We start from the raw sequence: 23397 nt of genomic DNA, 5'->3' as shown, positions 1-23397 counted from the left end.
CTCTTTGTTATCTACTGCCTCGGATTCCCGAGATGGTAACGCCCTTCTTTATCTGAGGAGTCCTAGTTCAGGTCCTTAAATAAATGGGGGTGTTACATGGCGGGCCAATCCTGCCCGGCCCGGCCCAGCCCAGTCTCATGGGCTGACTTTCAGCAGCCTGACTAGCCCGTGTGCCAGCCCAACACAGCCTGTTCCTTCCCTCTGGTCGAGCCAGTGCCGCATTTTCCTTGGCCCAGCCCGGTCCAAACACTAAAAAAAATTAAAAGTATAGTTGGCCCATCCCGACCCGCCTTAGCCCGCTACTATGTAGGCTGGCATCGGGCTGGACAAAACCAACCCAGCATTGGCCCGGCCCAACACGGTCCCTCACGTGTGCCGTGCTAGACTGCTAGTGCTGCAACCCTTAGCCCAGCCCAGCCCAGCCCAGCCCATATCGTATATCCGGAAAATCGTATAATGAGAACCGTATACCGTATCGTATCCGTATTTAAAAACCGTATCGGAATTTTTTGCTCAGCCCTAGTGCTAGTGCTGCAACCCTTAGCCCAGCCCAGCCCAGTGAGCACCTCTACGGGCCTCACCCTCACATTCCCGTTTTGCATAGGCCAATGCAAATCCAATCCCAGCTCCTCCCATACATCCGCCACGGACCCACAATCCCCGCATGAATGACTCCATACGATAGCCACACCGAGAGCATCCTCATCAATCCCGATTTTCGAGAAAATTACAGAGTTAACAGCAGCAGCAACAGGAACAACATGCAAATCAACATACCTAGCTCGAATCGCATCAAATTCATCCTCAACAGCAGTCTGAAACTCCTTAAACTCTTCAACGACGGTAATCAACATCCTTAAATTCACTTTCATCGACAATCGTTCCTTGCGTTTTTGATGACAATGTTGCATTGACTTATGATGTTTGACTTTTTGTAATTAAATTGATTGATACATGTGAATGTATAGGTTTGTCGATACGATCATAATTCATAACTGAGTTAGGAGATGTTAAACCTGTTTTAGGGAAATTAGTGAGCTGTAAATTTCAAATATAGGAAGTTATTGAAATGATTTAGCTTCATCATTCGCTTTTGGTTGGACGTCGTTTGGTAGCGAGAATGGTTTGACTGTTTGTCTTGATTCTTAAGTATTTATGGCTGTATACTGTGTATTCTTGCTCAATACTCCGTAGTGCTTTATTAAGAAATAGGTTTATGTGAAATGTCTCCTCATATGCAATATGCATGTGCTTGCTTCATTTTTCAGCTGTTTGTTTTTATTTAAAAAAAAAGGTGCAAGGTGTATGGTAAATGGCTTATCAAATATAGCATAATTACTCGATAGGTAGAATCATATATTTCATTGCGTAGATATAAAATTTCTTTTCAGCAATGTTTCCTGTATTGGGATTTCCTTGGTGGCCTTAGAATTTAGTAGGTAAATAGTTCAGTACAAGTGTTCCAATTTTTTATTTGAGTGCCTTGTTCAGCTTGTTGTTTCTGGCTTTAGAGGATACATCATACAGCCGAAGTTATCTTATTCCATTGTTGGGAAATTTGTGATCCCTATCTTGTCCGTCTCCTGGAAAACTCACTCCGTGTCCGTCTTGTCACAGAAAAAAATTTGGTTTTCAATTATATTATAATGCAGCCTTTCCCTGTTTGTGATATTATTATTGATTCTGCGCTGTTACTTTATTGTTGGCCTGTTTCAACTGTTTATTAGCTGGTTTTCAATCTGGTTCGTCAAATCGTTTTACATTGGCCAAACTGTCTCGATGGAAAACATCCAGGGGTTATTGCGACTTCGTGTAGGGCACCTATTTGTTATGAATAACGTGTTACAATAGAGCTTAATCTAAAGCGTCGGTTTTTATAACTGTTCACAATCCTTGTATTTCTGCAGCGTCTTGGCGCAGTCTTCAGACTAGCCAGCCTAGGCTTTGAGAAATCTTAATGCGTCACTGTTGTTCTGCTTAGGAGAAGCTACCTGAGTATCTCTCTGTCAACTGTAAGATCTACTGAGAGTAAAAACAGTGGCACAGGAAGCTACTACAGAACGAGTAGAGGTGTTTCGGACACATGGATGTTAACTTAGAATGCTTTTGAATGTTTGTAGCAGTCCTTTGGTTCAGTGTATGCTTAGTGCTTTCCTTGTGCTCAGACGTTGGTTTGGCTGCAGAGTCCAAAAATGGAAGGTAACATCTTTTTTTCAATTCTGTTGTCCTCTTATCGTGATATCATTAGTTTCAATTTAAATCTTTGGGACTCAGGTGTTTGGTGACTTCAATCGGATGTAATATGTTTTTCATCATGCTTGTTCATTATCTTCTATGTACTTTGTCCAAATTCAAGCTTCTGGAATATTCCGAGATTTTTTTTTTTTGGAAATCTAATAAGTGAAATTCAAGAACAAATTTGTTATGCAATTATACCAGACATTATATATATTTTTTTTAATTTGCCTTTATTTTTGCAAAAAAAAATTGTCAGTCTTTTTTACGTATTTTTCACAAAGCTCCGTCGCGTCATGTGTGCAGGAGAGGAGCTGACTTTCTGGGACCCCTATTGCCTCCTGTTTCTGAAATATGTTCTGATTTCGACCCAACCGCCAACATTGACCCTTCACTTCTAAAGTTGCTTGGGAATTTGTGGTTCTATGTGGCTCTTTTCGGGTTAGCTCCTCCTATCCAATAAAATAAAATCAGTGTCACGAAAAGCCTGTTTCGACACCACTGAGTGGTGCTGCAGATGGACCATACTTGTGGAATATTCAATGGGCATCAACCATCGAGCGGACTGCTGAAGCTAGTCCGTCACTTGTGAGTTACTTATTGTAAAAATCCTAGTTTGTATAAATAATTATTACTTTGTTAAGCAAATACCGCCTTCAGCTTTTTAAGTACAAATGTTTTAACACTTCTTGTGTTTTTAATCAGGTTGTTAGCTCGGTGAAGTGGCTTGAGGATGAATTTGAACTTAATGCTCTTCATAATCCTGGTAGAGGTCGTGCGAATGGTGAGAAAGCTTGATGACATTTTGGGGATGTGAGACCTGTTTTAGGGAAATTAGTTAACTGTAAGTTTCAAATATAGGAAGTTATTGAAATGATTTAGCTTGATCATTCGGTTTTGGTTGGACGTTTGATAGTGAGAATGGTTTGATATTATTGTCAGACAAGGAAGAGGGATTGGACAGAACATGGGCAGCTGTTGAAAGGCCGAGCCATGTCAAGTTGTCTCTTTTCCGAGCTGCACTCGCAGCTAGATTAATGATTAAGTCACTTACGTCTCTCGATTCTTACCCAAAATCCACCAAGAGGTTGTTGCTTGAGAGTGTTCTCAAAATAATCTGTGAAATTATCAATTTTGGTTGGGGTAAGGTCCGAGCACCTGTCTATACATTCATCTTGGGCTTAGCTACCTGTATTCGTGAGATAAATGATTACGATGAAGAGGTGAGTTTTTTTTCTGTTTGTGTTGTGTCTTGAGTATTTATGGCTGTTTACTGGTAATCTTTGCTCAGTGATTGGTAAATTCAATTTTCAATTAAACCTTTTTTTCTTTTTTTCTCTCTCCCCCCCCCCCCCCCCCCCCCCCCCCCCCCCCCCCCCCCTCTAGTGCTTTAATAATAGGTGTATGTGAAATGTCTCATCATATGCATATCCTTGATACATTTTTTTTGGCTCTTGAAGCTATTTGTCTTTAATTTTTTTTATAAATTTTTTTGCTGAGGTGTACGGCAAATGGTATATCAAATACTCCGTGTAGCATAATAATTCGATAAGTAGAAGCATATGTTGCATTGTATAGAAAAAATCTTTTTTTTTCCAGCAATGTCCATGTATTGGAATTTCCTTGGTGGCGCCTTGTTCAGCTTGTTGTTTCTGATTTAGATGATGCATCATACACGCGAAGTTGTCTTATTTCACTGTTGAGAAATTTGTGATCTCTATCGGGTTATTCTCTTGGAAAACGCACTCCATGTCCGTCTTGTCACAAATTTTGTTTTGTCAAGTATCTTATAATGCAGCTTTGTCCTATTAGTGTTATTATTATTGATTCTGGTCTGTTACTTTATTGTTGCCTTGTTTCGACTGTTTATGAACTGGTTTTGAATCTGGTTCAAGTTATCACTTTACACTGGTCAAACTTATATGTATGCAAAACATCCAGGGCAAACAAGCTGTTCCTACAGTTCAGCTGAATGTTATCTGATTGTTGGCTGTTCTGAATGTTTCTGTTTAAAAAACGGAAGTGGTGGATATGATATTGCCATTGATTATAGACAGCTTAGAGGAGGGTGAAGCATCAGCTCTGTCTTATTGCGACTTCGTGTAGGGCTCCTATTTGTTACGAATAACGAGTTGAAATAGAGCTTAATCTAAGGCGTCGGGCGTTTTTTTTTAACTATTCACAATCCTTGTATTTCTGCAGCTTCTTGACGCGGTCTCCTTATTGGCCAGCCCAGGCTTTGTGAAATATTAACGTGTAACTGTTATTCTGCTAAGGAGAAGCTATCTGAGTAACCGTCGACTATAGGATCTACTGAGACTCTGAGAGTAATAACAGTGGCACAGGAAGCTACAACAGAACGAGTAGAGGTGTTTCTTGACACATGGATGTTAATTTAGTATGCTTTTGAATGTTTGTAGCAGTACTTTGTTTCAGTGTATGCTTAGTGCTTTTCCATTTTAAACTCCTTCAGAGTTTCTACTCATTGCCGGTGGTCTTACTGAAAGTAAAGTACGTTATGATTACCAACACCGGCTTCTTTCATTGTGCTCAGACGTTAGCTTGGCTGCAGAGTCTAAAAATGGAAGGTAATAGCTTTTTTAGATTCTGTTTTGTCCTCTTATCGTGATATAATTAGTTTCAATTTAAATCTTTGGGACTCAGGTATTTAGGGGTCGTTTGGTTCAAAGTATTGGAATGGATTGTGATACTATAGAGGTATGGAGTTAGAATCCCATACTTGCTCATAGGTGTTTGGTTATTCGATCATGGAATGGAGAGTGTAGTAGTAATAGGATGGAATGGAGTTAGAAAGTGTATAGATGGGTATGGGATTCCAAGGAGATGGAATGGAGTTAGAATCCATTGGGTATCTAACTCCATTCCAAAAACCTCCAACCAAACACTAGAATGGATTGAATCCATTCCAATCCACTTCAAAAGCTCCAACAAAACACCCCCTTAGTGACTTCAATCTGATGATGTAATATGTTTTTCGTCATGCTTGTTCATTATCTTCTATGGAATTTGTCCAAATTCAAGCTCCCGGACTATTACGAGATTTTTTTTTTCGAAATCTAATAAGTGAAATTCAAGAACAAATTTGTCATGTTGGCTTTATTTTTAAAAAAACATTCTTTTCTTTTTTAAGTATTTTTCACAAAGCTCCGTCGCATTACTGTGTGCAGGAGAGGAGCTGAGCTGACTTTCTGGGACCTCTATTGCTTGCTGTTTCTGAAATATGTTCTGATTTCGACCCAACCGCCAACATTGAGCCCTCACGTCTGAAGCTGTTTAGGAATTTGTGGTTCTATGTGGCTCTTTTCGGGTTAGCTCCTCCTATCCAATAAAATCAGTGTCAGAAAAAGCCTGTTTCGGCAACACTGAGTGGCGTGGGGACAGGGGAGCATGAGCAGGGCAGCAGTTGAAGCTGCCATGACCATACTTGTGGAATATTCAATGGGCATCAACCATCCAGCAGACTGCTCAGGCTACTCCGCCACTTGTGAGTTACTTCTTGTAAAAAATTGTAAAAATCCTAGTTTGTATAAATAATCATTACTTTGTTAAGCAAATACCGCCTTCAGCTTTTTCAGTACAAATGTTTTAGCCCTTCTTGTGTTTTTAATCAGGTTGTTAACTCGGTGAAGTGGCTTGAGGATGAATTTGAACTTAATGCTCTTCATAATCCTGGTAGAGGTCGTGCGAGTGGTGAGAAAGCTGCTGCAACACAAAGGAGTGCTCTTTCCGCTGCTTTAGGTGGGTGAGTTGAGACTGGAGCAATGAGCACAATTTCAGGTTTTGTGCACTTTTACTCACTTTTTGGAAGCTTAGAGTTGGAGATGTCTAATATCTAATACAGTAGAAAATAACCTCTCAGTTTACACTGCTAAGAAATATAATATGACCGTTCAACACCTGCTGTGGCACGGGGCTCTTCCGTCATGGTCAAGAAAGAGGGAAGTACAATTAAAAGTAGCTGGTTTATGAACGTAGCTGAAGTTCTCACTCTGTGAGAAGTCTAGCAGCATCTGGTAGTCAAATTTTTGTTGAGAGTTGTTTCGAAGAAGCTGGGCGTTTATCTCTTTTTAGTTTTTTCAAAATAGTCCTGTCATATGTAGTGTGCTTGCTTGTCTTCTTGTGTAATTTTGATCTGATTTTGCTCATTGCTTCACGGTGTCTGTCAAGGAGACATATTTTCTAGAGATGATTTGTTTTAGTAGAAATGGTGGTCCTGACTCCTGAATCAAATGCCTTTAGAAGTACCTTTAGTTGTGTATCTGAATACTTAAAAAACACCAAATCTTGCACCAGCTGTCTTTCAATATTTGACGACAATTGTCCATCAGGTATTTGAAACAGCTGTATCTTTGCTGGTACACTTCTAATCAGACTTCGCAAACTTGCATTGTTTATAATTGATGCTTATTGATGTGATTAGGGGGTTTGATTTAGAATCATAAATAATGGCTCATAGACTTTAGCTTGATTGATTTGAGGTTGGTTGTGAGCATAACATTAAATACTGTGCTTCGGATGCCTTGTCTATAAATCCACATTGGAAATCCACATTGAAGCCAATAAACTGTATTTTTTTGTGCACCTGTTCCTCATATACTGCTTGTTGATATATGATTTGCATTTGCTGTACCTCAATTTGTTCCTACACTGTTCCTTGTGTGTTCTGTTATGGCACAAGGTGTCTCCCTCTGTTTTCTTTTATATTGATTAAGATTTTTTTTTAACCAATGTGATCTGTAATTTTGTATTTATAGATGAAGCCTTATGTTTTGTTTATCGGTTTCTATTATCTAAGATGGGTATTAATAGTCTTGGTAAATTTATGCTCGTAGGTAGTTAGGCATCATAGTGTTGAGCTAATGCTTCTTATTGGTAGAATGTTTCAACGAACCACCAAACTTTCCTGGAGCTTCCACAACATCCTTTTGCAACGAGTACCTTTTTCACTAAAATGCTTCTTGGCCTGAATATTGCTCTTGCCGGTCCCAAGGTTACCTGCAAAATTTTAGAACGGGCCTTCAATTACTGGAAGACAGGATATATTGGTACTTGACTTTAACCAACTGGGTTCTGTCCGATAGAAATTGGTTCAAGTGATTTATAGTAGGGTTTTTTTTGAAAGTTATTTAGATAGTGCACATCTTACCCTAAACAAAAAAGACTGGTTGTCTTGTGTAGTGTCTCTTAGAGATTTAAGAGGGCTGAAATTTTTTATGAACCTTTGCTTTGGCACTTTGGCAATTCGTCTTATGCTTTGGAACATTACATGCATTGCTTGTTTGGACACAAGAAGTAAAATTTTTGCTCGGAGTGAGGTCCAGGCTGTCTCTGCAATTGTCCAGTTTCTTACAAACGAACAAACTGATTCTACTCCGTCAGATGATAAAGGCGAATGTTCTGAAAATGGAGGCTCTCTCTCGAAGAGGTAATGGTTATTTTAAGTAAAAAAGACTAGCTTCATATCTCGCCTTATAGCTTGAAATTTGATCTTAAGAATTTCTCGCAGAGAGATAATTTTCTCCTTCTGTGGGGTTCTCTGGAGAATTATTGTGCTGGGAGAGATAAGCGGAAGCAGTTACTTCTGATGTTCTGCCAATATGAAGCTGACAGGCTTGAAGTCTGGGTACAACTCACTAATTCAAAGTCATGCAACCGTTTAATTTAAAAAAATACCATTTTAGTATTCTTGCTTAAATAAATGAGCCTCAGGTTTTGGCTCGGTTATTCATATGCATGGGTTTCATTTGAATTTCAGGAATTATACACCACGGCCTCAATTTGTGCAAATTTTTCTACATTGTTGATGCTCCTATTTGGTGCTATAGTTATATGTGAATATGTGATGTTATGCTAGATTGAATTTTGAGCTTTTAAGCTGTTAATTGCAAATTAAGGTCTAAAATCCAGATGAGCTGTCCACGTTGTTCTATGTGCTACTGCATTCTATGATATTGATCCTCTGGCTAATTATCCATGTTATCTCTCCTTTTATGTTAGTGTAACCTTATAATTACTGATTTCTTGGTCCAATGGGATTGTTAGTGCCTTTGACAACCTTGAATTGTACGATTAAAAATCTTTACCCGTGTTTCTAGTCCCTAGACTTAAAGCTTCTCTGGTCATCTCTTTGGTTTTGTCATCCTAGCATCTTCTTCTCCACATTTATATGCTAACCCTTTGGTTGTTATGATGCAGCATTTGCTTCTTTTACGCTGGCTGAAGTTGTTGCTGACCAACTTATTCACTGGTAATTTTCAGAAGCTTGACATGCGCTTATTACATTAAGTTGCCTTCACGTAGTTTCATTTCTGTTGAATTGAGTATTTTTGGTATCCAATGAACAAAACTTTCTTTTTTCTAGTTGTTTGGTGTGTGTGTGTGTGTGTGTGTGTGTGGTGGTGGTGGTGGGGAGGAGGCTCAAAAAAGTATGGAGAGGTTGAAGAATAGGGAAATAATCCATGTGGATCGGGGGTTTGGCTTATTTTGTCTTCTTTATATCAGTGTTTCTTTTCGTTTGTTTAGGTTTCAATTTTTATTTTTATTTTTAATTTTTATTTCATCTCTTGAAAAGTGACTTCTGTCCACCACTACATGTCTCTAAGAAACCATGGTAATTTTTGAACTGATTACAAAATAGTGTTTCAAAAAGCCCTTGTGGCCGTGTATTAGAGCTTTATAGACTTTTAATTCAGTCGTCTCGGATTACCTTGAGCGACTTGAGTCGAAATGAGTGGAGGGTCTCAACACTAACTTATACGAGTACTTGATAATATGACTATTCTCGTGCCACATGGGTATCCCCTTTAGCCGCCTAGCCCTTTTTTGACACATCATACGCCATGCATGTTAAATATCGCATGATACACCATTTAATTTATTAGATTCATTATAATAGTTTCCATTTGCAATGAAGCCAAAGACTCATCGTTGCTCTTTGGTTCTGGACTATGATGTAATAAAGTAAAATGCTCACCAAAGTAGTTGCTCTTTGTTCTATTGTGAAGTAGCAACCCTTCGATGCAGTTTTCATCTTGGGTCATTTGAAAACAGCCTCGTTGTGTTGCTAACACAAAAGGTATATTGAGTATATCTTACCCCACCTTACCCCAAAATTTGTGGGAGCAGTTTGCACGGGGTTAATTTTGTTATTGTTGTATTAGATTAATTATAGTCACCACGTCCATTATGCACCCCTGTGCATACTATATAGACATATATTCAGTTGAATCATACACCGTGTCCTTTCATGCAGTCGAAAATGCATATTAAAATCATCAAATTCAGACATGTGGTACCGTCCAAGGAGATTGTGTGAGTTGAAATTGATGTTACTAACTTTGAGAAAACCAAGGACCCCCAGACACCATGTTGTTGAAACTGGGTTTTTCACTGGGGTGGTAATTTGACCCAAAAGTTTTCTCTGCTAATGCCTCTAATGGCTTCGTGATATTTCAATTGAAATGCCATCTTGGTTAAAGTGTGACATATATGTACAATATACGACCTTAGGAAGTTTTTCTTAAAGCTTGGAGCGATTTTGAAGCAGTGCATGCATATCATTCTCGGTCGTGAAATATATCTTTCAAAGTTGATCATGCTAGATCTAGTTGACTGAGTATTACATTTTAAATCCGAGGTTGTTGGCACCAGCTAATAGTCATCTTAGACCGTTATATATTATTCTAGATTGCATATTTTCTTTGATGCAACACCTGACACGTCTGGGATACATCAAAAGAAGACATGACCCTCGACGCTGAACTACAATGGAGGTTGGAGATGTAGAAAGGTAAGGACGAAATAAAAGTAGCAAATATGTTTTTTTTAGAGAAACTTACACATACCATTGATGAACAAGACTAGATATTCTCTGATCGTTAAGTACGATGGATGAAGATAGATATATTATGTAGAAGTGTAGAACTTAAATGGGCGATGGGATGTCACAGGGAGTTAGGTGCCAATAGACTGCTGCAGGAGGAATGAAAACGTCTTAAACAGTGAAGATTATTTGTTCTTTTTTATCCTTCTCTCTTTATGTTGTGGGTTCATTATGAAGTGCATTAATAGTTCTGTATTAAAATTGGGATCAGAATGTAATTAATTAGCATGGGTCATTCTGGATTTGTTGGTGCTGGAATTGGGTTGTGGAAATTCTCAATTAAGTGATGAAATGAATAAAGATGGAAATAAGCACTGATTTATCCCCTGTTGCTGTTCACAATTAAACTGATATTTATGCGGATAAAGTGAATAGTCTTGCAGTCTTGAAATAGCTGTATAGACTCGCATTTGCAAACGATAGGATTTGTGCTGTCAATAATTTCTTGCTGTTGCACGCTTATATGTTCGTTTTGAGCTTAGCAATTGTGATTTGTGAGTGCATTTTTCTCCTTGCATTTTCTTGATTTTTGCAGGGAACCTCAACTATCAGAAATTAAGGCCATGGTTGCGGATATGCTCGACTCGTTTTCATTGATGAGGCTTTTGATGTGGTCATGGAGAAAGGAATCCACAAACTGAAACTGTGAAAAGGCTTTCTAGTTCTACTGTATTATCCCTTATCTTTTGCTCTCTAATCTTTTTAAGTGTAAATATTTTTGTGAAGGATGTATTGTTTGTGGACAGTGGTGATCCATGGAATCCACAAGCTGAAATTGTGAGGAATGTCACGGCGATTCTTCAAGGCGTACATAGGGTCTTGAAGCCGGATGGTAATCTTCATCTCTGTAGAATTCCCCTGAACTCACTATCACATTTCTCATCTCTTATATTGAGTATTTGTCAGTTGTTTGTTCACTTGTTGCAGCCACATTTCAGCCACGTGGTCAATGAAGTGGGACACGTTCGGAGATGGATTCCATTATTTCTTGTATACGTTAAAGAAGGTTAGTAGTGTTGCTTTTGATGTCTGGTTTTAGCTGGGGAATAAGTGGGTTAGCAAGCACAATACTCCTCGTAAACTAAAGATTGTTTTTAAGGGGTAGGATTTAGGGTATTGTTCTCCCGTTTATATCAGTTAACTGTATAGAAGAAAGAAAAATTAGACATATATTCACCTTCCACAAACCCACTCACATGCAATAAGTGGACCCCAATAATAAGGGGTGCATTACATGCAATAGATGGAGACCCTAATAATAAGGGGTGCATGTGAGAGGTGACGTCCAAATTGGGAGCTCGTATCATTATCCAGTTAGGTTTGAATTGTAGCGCCACTTAACCGTTCTGCTATCAAAATTCAAATCTGTATTTGAACCGGAAAAGCGGATATCCGACCCGTACAACAATACAAAACCAAACACTAAAAATTTGTAATGGGCTGTGTTTTATTAGCCCAAAGGCCCAGATTACATTATAAAAAGCCACTCATTTTAACAGCCGTACATATTGCATCCCATTTTCTCTCTTTATTTTCTCTGAGTAAACCTAAAAATCTAAAATCAACATTTTCTAGTTACTTCATTCCTTTTTATCTAATAATAATAATAATTATTAGTGTCAAACTGATCGAAGATAGGAGGAGATCATCGAACAGTGGATGTTTAATAATTAGGCATCAAAATCATGTAAGAAATAGTTCTCTTGGTTTGAATCTGAATTAATTTTGTGTCTTGAAGTGAAATGACTGTAAAGTTTGGGTTGTTTGCCGTCTAATTACAATTAATCTGATTAAATTTATAAAACATGATAATGTTTCAGTTGTCTTAGTTTCGATGTTCTTGATTCAGGGAATAAATTAGGTTTACATTTGAAAATGTGAAAATGGAGACAGAATTAGGCTTTTGGAGTTGAACAAAATTGAATTGAGTTCGGATAAGATATTTGATGATTAAAATATGTCGATTTTGATACGTATATCTGATCCCATGACCAGTTTCGGATCGGATATCTGACCATATGTTCAGCCACATTGATATTCATAGTCGGCAAATAAGCATACCATTGTTAGGGGGTGTTCACCTAGTTGTCCGGACCAAAGACCAGACCCCGGACCATTTGGTCTGTACCAGACCGGACCATATTTTGTTTAGTCTGGTCCACGGTCCACCAATTTACTCAACTTTGGTCTTCGGTTCGGTGTTGGACCAAACCAAATAAAATAGACCACGGACCGTACCACGGACCAAACAAATACTCCCTCCTATTCTAAATAATCCTCCCTATTTCCTTTTTCGTCTATTCACAATACTCTCCCTATTTCCTTATTTGGCAAACTTTTAACTTATTTTAATCACCCCACCCCACAACAATACCCCATAATTCTCATACTTTATTTTATTTTAATCACCTTACCCCACAACAATACTTATTTTAATCACATAATACCTTCCCTCTCTCCAATCTCCTGACCCACTACAATACTTTACCATATAATACTCCCCTCCCTTAAATCCCGTGCCCTCCATGAAAGGGGAGGGTTATTAAGAATAGGAGGGAGTATAAGAGCAAGTCCAATGGTGTAGCTTAGGGTCTTACTTGCAATTTCTTAAAATTGCAAGCTAGTTGCTACACCATTGGAGATGTCCAACTAGATTAGCTTGCTTTAAGCAACAAGCCTCATTAAGCTAGTTGCTTAAATGGTCCCACAATATCATATCAACCAATGACAAATTAGTTTATTTTCATAATTTTAATTTTATTAAAATTTAATTAGGTTTGATTTTTTTCATAAACTAGCTAAGAAATTATTGCTTAAAATGTGATGTGGATTTGTCAAGCTACAAGGTAATTGTTTACCATTGTACTTGCTCTAAGAAAAGAATCTTTAAAAGTATAATATTATTGATTTTATTTTATACTTTGGTTATACTCCCTCCGTTTAATATTCTTGACAATCTATAAGAGAAAAGAAATATAGTTTGATTTGTCTTTATAAATATGATAAGAAAATCACATTTGTTTTTTTTTTTTTTTTTTTTTACAATGCGTAGTTATAGATATTTACGTTGCAAAATCTGCATTGGCATATGTGCCATGATGTCATGGTGTGTTTGGAGTTGAATGGAGGGAGTACGTATTATATCAGTATTAAATCGATAATGTTGCTTATTTATATCGTTAGGAATTTCTGAGTCCCTAATTTTCCATCATAATTTCTGAGTCCCTTATTTATATCAGTATTATGCTAAACCATGTCGATGACCATCATAATTGGTCCAGTCCGGTCTTGTTTACGCATTTTCCTCGACTATGCGTGGACTAGACCAGAAAGGACCAATATTTTAATACGGTCCACCTTTTAACCCTTATTTGATATTTAGTCCAGAGGTCTGGTCAAGTCCAGTGCTGTACCAATGAACACCCCTAACCATTGTTCTTATCTCTCACTGTTAGCATGACCTTACATTGTCTCTGTGTTACCGAGACACGGCTATTTAGGGTGAATTTTCCTGTTTTGTGGTCTAAATTGAAGTGTCGAGTATTGTGTCGTGTCTGATACGCGACACGGCAGTTAAGTGAAGTGTCAGAGTAACATAGCATTGAGTTAATGTGTGGTTTTCTTAATCAAAAACCAAGCGCACCTCCAATGGTCACAGACTCACAGCCCACAAGTGTCTTGAATAGAAAAAGTACCATTTTTTTTAGAATACAAAATCCTTTCTAAACGGGTTAATTTAGATAGACCGTCACAACAGATACCCTACAGAATAACAAAAGTTTGTCCTATCTATTTAAAATTCATTAGTATCACAAAAATGAGATGGGTAATATAAGAACACTAAAACTTGGGAGAGACGGTCTGAAAATTAATGCGCATACATTACCTATTACGGTTTATTCCCATAATCTTCATTCTTTTTGGTAAAGATATATTGGTTAATCCAATGTGTGCCCTAAGATATACTCATTGTTATAAATATTAAAAATATTGCCCTTTGATATACGCAAGTTCTTATTGTGTACCCTTAAGAAAATTTGATAATCTATTCCAATTTCTTATATATTATAACGATATTATGAAACTATTAATAATAAGATCTAAACTTACCATAACAGTGTCCTTTGATATACGCAAGTTCTAGATTCTGTCTTCTTTAAAAAGTACATAATCCACCCTCCGCTTTGAACTATAAATATAGGCTTCGAATACGAGAGTTTTTTTAAGGCTTTGAACTATAAATATAGGTAGCTACTTAGTTTACAAGCTAAGCGTTCAACAAGTTTTATCATACAATTGATATCAAAACTTATTTTCAACTTTTTGCCAAGTCTATTACTATATATACTCCTCTGTCCACTTTTTTTTGCAAAATCTATTACTTCGTACTATATGCTCCCTTTGTCCCGTGTTCCGGTCACCTTGGTTTTGGCACAAAGATTAAGGAAAGAGGAGGCGGTCAATTATTACATGATAAGTAGACCAAATTAAGTGTGGAAGATCAAACTTTCTATCAAAGGCATTCCTAAACTAGAAAGGTAAGCAATTGACTCAAACCAAGAAAGTATACGAAAACTTACCGTTGATGATTTTGTATTTTTTGCGCTGCCAAACAGTACTATATATGTTCTCACCCTGTGCTCCCCTCTTTTTATATATGTTCCTCCAATTTTCCTTTTTTAGATCAAAGTTTTAAAACTTTTACCACTTATAAATTATAAAGTAAATAATTTTTTCATAAAAGGTCGTAGCCCGTACGATTTACACATACACAAGGCTTGGAATAAAATGAGTGTTAAATATATATATTTTTTAATCATTGATGGTGCTTTATGTACATAATTAGACCTGCCAAACAGATCTAGATTAGGTCATGTCGTGTTTGTGTTCGTGTTCGTGTCAACTTTAAACGGGTCACCACTACCCCAATTCTAACCCGACCCAATTATATAAACGGGTTATTTGTCTCAACCCTAACTTAACCCATTTAATTTTCCATAATCAAACCCGACTTGTTTTACCATTTATAGGTCGTTTTTAACCCGTTTAACCTAACAAACTAATAAACTATACTAAGTTTTATAGCCCTATTATCTCATAAATGATGAATGAAAATGCTTATTTTAAGGTATTTGTTTGGATTATTGATTTAACCCCAAATATATTATGACACCTTTAAATAGTTGGGTTACTCGTGTCGAGTTCGTGTCAAAGGAGTTCAATCCTAATCCGACCCATTTAATTTTCATGTCATGTCTGTGTAAACCCAATTACTTAAATGGGTCATAGTCTTAATCCTAACCCGCTAATTTCATGTTGGGTTCGTGTCGTGTAATTGCCACCTCTAGAGACATAATATGTTGTCACTTACACTCACTTGTTAGTGAGTTTGAACTTGGTGATTTCTTTATCTTAGTTTCATTTGTCATGCATCATTTAGGTAGCACCAAAACGGACACGACACGCACATGTGACACAACATCCTATGATATTTAGGACACGAGATACATTATTTAAATTTAATAAAATATATATTTTATAGTTATATATGGGTGATTTTATTTTTGAAAAAGTATTGATATTAAATTTAAATAAGTGAAGGTAAAATTTGAGGTTATTATATCTCATTCTCATTTACAAAACCAAAATCCAACTTTCGAAATCTCATTACTCGTCTAAAGAATATCATTTGCCCTTAATTCAATTTATTTCCCCGCCAAATTTAACTATATAACAATCCAATCTATTTAACTTAAATTCAACTTGATTCCGTGTGAAGGTGTGTCCAAATACCATGGACACGTGTCGGACACGTGCCCAAATAAAAGATGAAAGTTAGACACGGCTTTAAGGTGTCCGATACGTTTTGACGCGTGTCCGACGAGTGTCGTGTCCGACGTGGATGTCCGACACGGAAAGGTCGATTAGGAAGAGTGTCCGTGCTACCTAGGGCATCATGCATGTAGTACTTTTGGATGCTAATATATAATGAGTTTGCAATAATTATTTAAATTAACAGTTTTTAAGGATTTAAATTTTTGTCCCCAGGTATTTCGTCCGAGTGGAAGAGTGATTGCGAAATCGAACTAACAACATGGTTCAACATGATTTCAAACGAGCTGCCACTGAAAATAACTTTCCAAAAATCAATATCATTAATAATGACATATTATGCTATATATTAACTTTTTTGCCTTTGAACGAGGCAGTAAGAACAAGTATTTTAGCAAGAAGGTGGAGAAACCTGTGGAAGTTTAATCCCAACCTTATCGTTGAATATCGTGATCACAAACGGATGCAAGAATTGCCAAATAGTGATACAATTATATCCAATCTTTTAGATTCCCACAAAACAAAGTTAAAATGTTGCCAGATATACCACAGCGCAAGTGATGTCAATAAACTACGGGTGCTCCAGTGGATTAAACGTCTCAAAGAGTCGCACCATGTCCAAGATCTCGCTCTCCAAAGTGACCGTGTGAGTATCACGTTTGTTATTTTAAGGAAAATACGCGATATTCTGTATTTTAAGGAAATTCTTTTTAAAAAAAGTGTTCAAGTAAAAGTAATTATCAAAATGAAAACGAAACTTATTTTAACCCGTTTCTAATTTAAAAACGTATTGCCCACTTTGAATGTAATTATGTCTTGCGATCACTTCTAATTTAAAACGTATTGCCCACTTTTGAATGCGATATTAAAAGTAGTAATACAGTGCATAAGGGGGTCTCATATAAGAATGCGGATTTCACTGTTGGCAGGTTTTCAGGTACGATTACTGGATGTTTGGCACACCTGTTTTTGGCAAGCAGTTGTCTGCTCCATCAAAATTATTTGGGAGTCAGACCTTGCAAGTTTTAAAGCTTAGCCAGTATATTTTAAGGGATGGATCGGCATTTGAAGGATGTGTAAATCTCACTACTCTTAAATTACAAGATGTGAAGCTCTTTTCTAGTACGACTATTGCGGAGATCATTTCGAACTGTCCTCGATTAACAAGTTTGAGTCTTATAAATTGTGTTGAGTCCAAAACATCGACATGGAAGGACTTGAGATTGTGTTCTGATAAGCTCGAATATTTAGAGCTGCGCCAAGGTAACCGTATTTATAACCTGTATATCGATGCAGTTAGGCTTCACACTCTTGTACTCGAATTTCAAATGACTGTGTGGGACAGTCATATCAACACTCCCCTACTTGCTACTTTTCGTCTTGTTGACGGTTGTGGATCAAGGTTTTTGAGTTTTCCTATCGGATTTCAGGTAATGCTTTGATCGTCAACATTGTATTTTTTTTTCCGTTCCTAATTTTAAATGTCAAGTCTATGTTAATTCTAATTTACTTTTCGACTTTTCGTGTTAAAATAATGTAGACTGCCAAGAGATGTAACTTTACACACAAAGGACTGGAAAATGTACGCTACTTATCAGTAGTTTTGGGTGTAAGCTACCAAAGTGATACCGAGTTGTTGTGCCGTATTTTCCAAGTTTGCCTTCATCTGAAAGAGTTGCATATCATCAATTATGAACGTCGCCAGGTATGTCACGAATCCAACAGTGATAAAAGTTACAGTAGGTCTCCCTTGTGACGGATCGGATCTTGCGACGGGTATTTTGTGAGTGGAGATGGGTAGAGGGGACAAGGTGGGCACCCACCCCATGTGCTCCTTCTCTCACCCTTATGGGTTTTTTGTGAGACAATATGGTACCCGTCACAAGTTTGTGCCGGATACCCTCCGTCATAAGGGAGAATTTGTGTAAAAGTTATTGCAGAATCGCTGTACCAAATTAATTTTTGTGTGTAATATGTAGGTTTTGGGTGGACCTGTTCCACAAGAGAACATAAGGGAGAATGATGAACCGTTATTGTTTTGGGATGATGACAAGATTGAAGGCAAAGTCTCAATTAATTTAAGGGCTTTGGAAGTGAGTATGTTTCGAGCTGATCGTTTGGAGATGGAGTTTGTAAGATATGTTATGTCATATGCCGACTTGGAATCGCTTGTGATACACTACGACAAATCATGTTCGATACAAGTAGTAGACGCAGCTAACCAAATTCTGCTATCCCATCCAAGAGCTTCTGGTACTGCTGCCATAAGCTTGAGATTGAACTATCTTGAGAATATGATAATCCAACCATCAAGATACAATTGTTAATTATCAGAAGTACAATGGCTAACACGATAATAAATGGCAATTTCATTTATAAATTTGGCTAATACGGATTTTGTATTTTTTTTTTAGTATAATGGCCCTCCATGTTTCCTATTATATTTAATTCATATTCATTCGTATCTCTTCTTCCTAGCTCAATTCATATTTTCTGTTAAAGTATACGTTAAAATGTCACAATTTACATAAAATGTTTCAATTTACATCTATTCAACGTCTAACATCTTAAATACCTTTAATATAATTTTAATAAAATACGGTTGTTTATTATCTGATATTCAAATCTAAAATATGGACTATTTATATTGTCATCGTATTAAACACTTAATTACGTTCAATTATACTTCCTCCAATTCATTCAATTCCATACGAGTAATTAGTAAAGCATCTTGCAAAATAGAAGATTGAAAATCCGCATTATTTCAAGAAGCATTTTGCAAAATACGAGTAGAAGATTAGAACTCTATATTATTTAATACGGAGTACTAAATACACTATGAGTCGTCAAACTCTATCCTACAAATAACAAAATGTATGGTGGAAAACTGGAAATTACCACAAATTAATAAAGTAACGTCATTGCTCATTCATGAATAACTTTTACTCTTTTATAGAATTTTTACCATTATGCTTCCTTACCTTATACTTCTTAAAAAAAAAAAAAAATTCTTTCTAACTCTCCTCCCAAAACTCATCAAATTCGATTCAAATAATTCAATTATGGATACTAGCTCTCTTGTTAATCAACTAATAATCCTAATTTAATTAACTATGTATGAATGACGTTAAAAAAAGGAGATTTAGTTATGGGTAATGCTAAATACAACCCACTGGGTTGTATTTAAGCATTAAATACCTTCTAATTTGGGTATTAATTTAAGAATTAAGTACTAAATTACACATTAACCAATACAATTAATGCATATATTAAGAATTTATTTCCTCTTTTGGTTTCTTAAATACAACCCAGTGGGTTATATTTATCATTACCCTTTAGTTAATTATGGTTAATAAATTAGGGTTTATAATCTTTGTGTTAATGAAAATTAAAACCACATGATTGCCAAAGGAGGCCTCGGGTGGAAAGGGAAGGGGCGGAGTTCGGAGGGAGGCATGTGGTGGCCGGCGTCAGAAGGCGAGGGAGAGGGACGACAGGGATGCGACGATAGGGATGCAGATGGCTTGATTCTGGCCAGAGGGAGGCGATGGTTGTGGCGTGAGGCCTGGGTTTGTGTGGTCGGCCGGTCGGGGGTGGTGCAGCGGTTCTGGTTGTGGTGAACATTGATGGTGGGTGGTGGTGGACTAGTGGTTGGTTTTGGAGTGAGTAATTTGAAAGGTTGATTGAAATTGGTACAAAGTGGTAAATGAGATTTAAAAGTAAGGGTATAATGGTTATTTACATCCATGATTGAGTAAATCATGTCCATGAATGAGCATGACCCTAAAGTAATTGCATGATTTATCCAATCAAATCAAACTTACCTGATAATCAGGAACGTGAATATCCTCAATTTGTTATGAGTTTGTTAATGATCTATCTAATCAAGCGACAATTGTAGTTAATTAAAAAGGTATTTCACATAATTTCTTAAACATAATCCACAAAGTTCACATATTTATATTAGAAGGGAAAAGACATAACAATGTCTGCATAAGCTGAGATTAATATTATACTGCATAAGCTGAGATTAATATTATACTGCATAAGCTGATGATGTACTGCCACCTGATTATACTGCAGAAGAAGTTGAAGTTGAACCCTCTGGATCCTTTGGTACGGCAGTTCTAGGGACCTCTAAAAGGTGACAATTAGCAAACCGGTCAATAAACATGAACACAACATATCAAACATTGGAGTATTGGACAATATATCAAACGACGCAAAAACGATCCATGTTGATACCCAACAAGGTTGAGAATCCAAAAAGAAAAATCGAAACTCAATTTTCAGATCTACCATAAACATTTAATACTTGTTGAACAAAAGACGCTGAAGCCTGAAGACATAGTCGAAACATTTCTATATACCCAAAACAGGTGTTTGGCGGGCGAAAATTGATGATACTGGTGGTTTTATTAGTAATACATGTAACTAACAAGTTCGTACAGTGCAAACCGTAAGTTAGTTCGCAAGGGATCGTGCCCCTATACATATAGAGATTAACAGCGGGATCCCAAGTTTGAAACCAGGTAGTGACATTCATTTCAACTTAATAAAAGCTGAAAAGGAAGATAAAGATGAAAAACAGAAGGGAAATTCTATCATGTACCCCTTTGTTTTCCAATTTTCTATGTGTATCCCTGCTTTTCTTAAAACATATGGTGTACCCCTTAACTCCCTTAGTAAGTCTCAACCATACCCTAAGTCAAGAAAACCGTTATCTTAGTCCGTTAGTTTACTTAATTTGATTCATAAATCCACTAAAATAGCCATTAACCTGACAAAACTACCTATTAACCACCCAAATATCCAGTAACCGAACCCAGCTACATTTCCACTTTAACTACTAACACAGTAACACCAACATTCATGGCTTAATGGCCTAAACCCACCACAAGCTCCACCATAAAGACCACCACCCACTTCCTCCCTTTGAGCACCATTATGTTGCCAATTATACTAACATCTCTCAAACCATGGTGTAAAAGATGAACTAATTGGTAAAGTTCAGGGGTACAAGATACATGTTAGAAAAAGAAGGGGTCTAAGGTAGAAAACCGAAAAACAAAGGGGTACATTATAGAATTTCCCAAAACAGAATAAGGAGAATTGGCTCACCAGGGAAAAAGAGAGTCTGCTCAAACTCGATAGATTTGAGGTTCAAAAACTCAGCAGTTTGACTCACAGATTCAGCAGGCAAATTGACACCATTCGGGTCAGGTGAGTCAACAAAGGTAATCGGATAGTCAACCCCTTGTCGAGCGGTATGAAACACAAGGAGATGTTCTTCATTATTAAGGAAAAGGAGTCTTGTAAAATCGGCACTGGATCCAATTACTGCATTTACCATACCAGACGGGATCTCAAATCCATCGAGGGCAGACTCCCAATCAATAGCACCACCTCCCACGTCGTATCTCCTAAGAAAATTAAAACCTTGATACCTGTCCTCCCCAAGTGCCCAGAGACAATCTCCAGCAACGTAGAAGCGAACAAAGTAATGTCGTTTCAGTTCCCATTTTTGTAGTATCAATCGTTTTAATTCTAAAGTGGGAGGCAAAAGACTGGGTTTTTGTATCGCGATTATAGACCTTGTATGAAAGTTATACCCATTTATAAACTCGGCATTTTCATTTTCATTTTCATTTTCACAGAGATACTCCCACAATAAAACATCCCCAGCAACACCCACATATGAAGGGTTTGTACCCATAAACAAAGCATCAGTTTGGATCGTTTCCCATTGGCGGTTACTAAGGTTTAGACAGTTTATAACAATCGGAAACCCAACAAGACCAGCACCAGTAATACAAACAATTTCTATGTTACCATCTCCAGAGTGTCCTATACCAAATACTTGACTATTAGAATCAGAAAACCTTGGTAATTCACAGCATTTACCTATTGTAGGGTTCCATATGAAATAACCGCTTCTCTCCCTTTTTTTGTCGATTGTAAGACATATTAGACCGCATGTTGAACCATGAAAATGAAGTTGAACATCATCATCATCATACTCATGCATACATTCTTCATCATCATCATCATCATCATCATCATCATTTAGAAGATCGCTGATCGGGGACGGAACTGTAACACGTGTCCGGTATGCGACTTGGGAAGTGGGAGGGTAATCAACACCGAGGAGGGAGAAGACAGTGTCATTATCAAAAAGCAGAACATTTTTGGAGAGGTTGGGGTTGTTGTTTATAAAAGCTGATGCAAAATGGTAACTCGATAATTCCTTTCTTAATGCTGTTGATACATATTTTCCGACGCGGAGAATATGATCTTTTGGAAGATAAGTATAAATTTTTGATATAAGTTCTAGAGGAAGTTGTGGAACATCTCTATCAACATATTTTAAGGGAGTTTCCATATCCATGGTTTACTGTTTTAGAAAGAAAGATTGAATGAAAGTGGAAATGAATCTCTCTTAGGTTTCGGCGCAGTCATGAAAGTGGAAATGAATCTCTCTTAGGCTTGGGCTTGGGCTTGGGCTTTGGCACATGTATTATGCACTTCAATTTCAGCCGTTCGGAAGGTCGTATCGGACCCTGTTTCTTTTTCTCCCTGTTTTTCAATCACGCGTCCGAGCTAATTTCAGGAATCAACCTGTTCGATTTCAGGAATCAACCTGTTCGATTTCAGCCTCAAATAACGAGCTTTAACACATTTTTCACGATAATCCGAGTTTCGGCGAATGCTGGTTTTTGGCACACCGGCACCCCCAAATGTCTTCCGTTGGTGCTCAACTTTGCGTGGCCGCTTTATCTGAACCGAGAAACTTTCTATGTGATTTCCGGAGAATTTTATTCCGGGACCCCGGAATCAAGAAAAACCGTGTATTATACACTTCAATTTCAGCCGTTCGGAAGGTCGTCTGGACCACATGTTTCTTTTTCTCCCTGTTTTTCAATCACGCGTCCGATCTCATTTCAGAATCAACCTTGTTCGATTTCAACCTCAAATAACGAGCTTTAACACATTTTTCACGATACTCCGAGTTTCGGCGAATGCTGGTTTGTGGCACACCGGCACCCACAAATGTCTTCCGTTGGTGCTCAAACTTTGTATGGCCGCTTTATCTGACCCGAGAAACTTTCTATGTGATTTCCGGAAAATTTTGTTCCGGGACCCTAATCCCGAAACCGTGTATTATACACTTCAATTTCAAATGTTTCGGAAGGTCGTATCGGACACTGTTTCTTTTTCTCCCTGTTTTTCAATCACGCGTCCGAGCTCATTCAGGAATCAACCTGTTAGATTTCACTTCAAATAACGAGCTTTAACACATTTTTCACGATAATCCGAGTTTCGGCGAATCTTGGTTTGTGGCACACCGCACCCCCAAATATCTTCCGTTGGTGCTCAAACTTTGCGTGGCCGCTTTATCTGACCCGAGGAACTTTCTATGTGATTTC

The 23397-nt window shown here is 37.4% G+C and overlaps 2 protein-coding genes across 18 annotated transcripts; one reads left to right on the top strand and one right to left on the bottom strand.

The window, feature by feature from the left end:
* Positions 1-566: 566 nt before the first annotated feature.
* On the top strand, positions 567-18370 carry LOC141648508 (F-box/FBD/LRR-repeat protein At4g00160-like). 17 transcript variants are annotated; one of them, XM_074457229.1, is made up of 20 exons: positions 614-843; positions 1908-2199; positions 2542-2823; positions 2941-3079; positions 3178-3458; positions 4177-4337; positions 4438-4604; positions 4709-4823; positions 5424-5740; positions 5868-5994; positions 7550-7681; positions 7763-7879; positions 8452-8503; positions 10674-10807; positions 10885-10970; positions 11066-11144; positions 16187-16616; positions 16900-17400; positions 17511-17675; positions 17950-18370. In XM_074457229.1, the coding sequence occupies exons 17-20, from the start codon at positions 16233-16235 to the stop codon at positions 18295-18297; spliced, it is 1398 nt and encodes a 465-aa protein (XP_074313330.1). In that variant the 5' UTR covers positions 614-843; positions 1908-2199; positions 2542-2823; positions 2941-3079; positions 3178-3458; positions 4177-4337; positions 4438-4604; positions 4709-4823; positions 5424-5740; positions 5868-5994; positions 7550-7681; positions 7763-7879; positions 8452-8503; positions 10674-10807; positions 10885-10970; positions 11066-11144; positions 16187-16232; the 3' UTR covers positions 18298-18370. The 17 variants fall into 17 exon arrangements, with proteins under 17 accessions (XP_074313326.1, XP_074313330.1, XP_074313329.1 ...); XM_074457228.1 differs by having other exon boundaries at positions 7547-7681; XM_074457222.1 differs by having other exon boundaries at positions 7089-7681.
* A 1505-nt stretch (positions 18371-19875) lies between these two features.
* LOC141648517 (uncharacterized) lies at positions 19876-22433 on the bottom strand. The gene is made up of 2 exons (XM_074457243.1): positions 21092-22433; positions 19876-20107 (listed from the first exon to the last, which is right to left on the bottom strand). The coding sequence occupies exons 1-2, from the start codon at positions 22356-22358 to the stop codon at positions 20043-20045; spliced, it is 1332 nt and encodes a 443-aa protein (XP_074313344.1). The 5' UTR covers positions 22359-22433; the 3' UTR covers positions 19876-20042.
* Positions 22434-23397: the final 964 nt, after the last annotated feature.

The sequence above is a fragment of the Silene latifolia genome, chromosome 3 (assembly GCF_048544455.1).
Source record: "Silene latifolia isolate original U9 population chromosome 3, ASM4854445v1, whole genome shotgun sequence".
NCBI classification, from domain to species: Eukaryota; Viridiplantae; Streptophyta; class Magnoliopsida; order Caryophyllales; family Caryophyllaceae; genus Silene; species Silene latifolia.
This window is presented reverse-complemented; position numbering and strand designations above follow the sequence as displayed.

Coding starts and splice junctions, on each gene's coding strand:
- LOC141648508 (XM_074457225.1), top strand. CDS start 16,233: ATGGTTCAACATGATTTCAAACGAGCTGCCACTGAAAATAACTTTCCA. Junction 16,617..16,899: donor TCGCTCTCCAAAGTGACCGT/GTGAGTATCACG, acceptor CACTGTTGGCAG/GTTTTCAGGTACGATTACTG. Junction 17,401..17,510: donor GTTTTCCTATCGGATTTCAG/GTAATGCTTTGA, acceptor AAAATAATGTAG/ACTGCCAAGAGATGTAACTT.
- LOC141648517 (XM_074457243.1), bottom strand. CDS start 22,358: ATGGATATGGAAACTCCCTTAAAATATGTTGATAGAGATGTTCCACAA. Junction 20,108..21,091: donor GCAGACTCTCTTTTTCCCTG/GTGAGCCAATTC, acceptor GTCACCTTTTAG/AGGTCCCTAGAACTGCCGTA.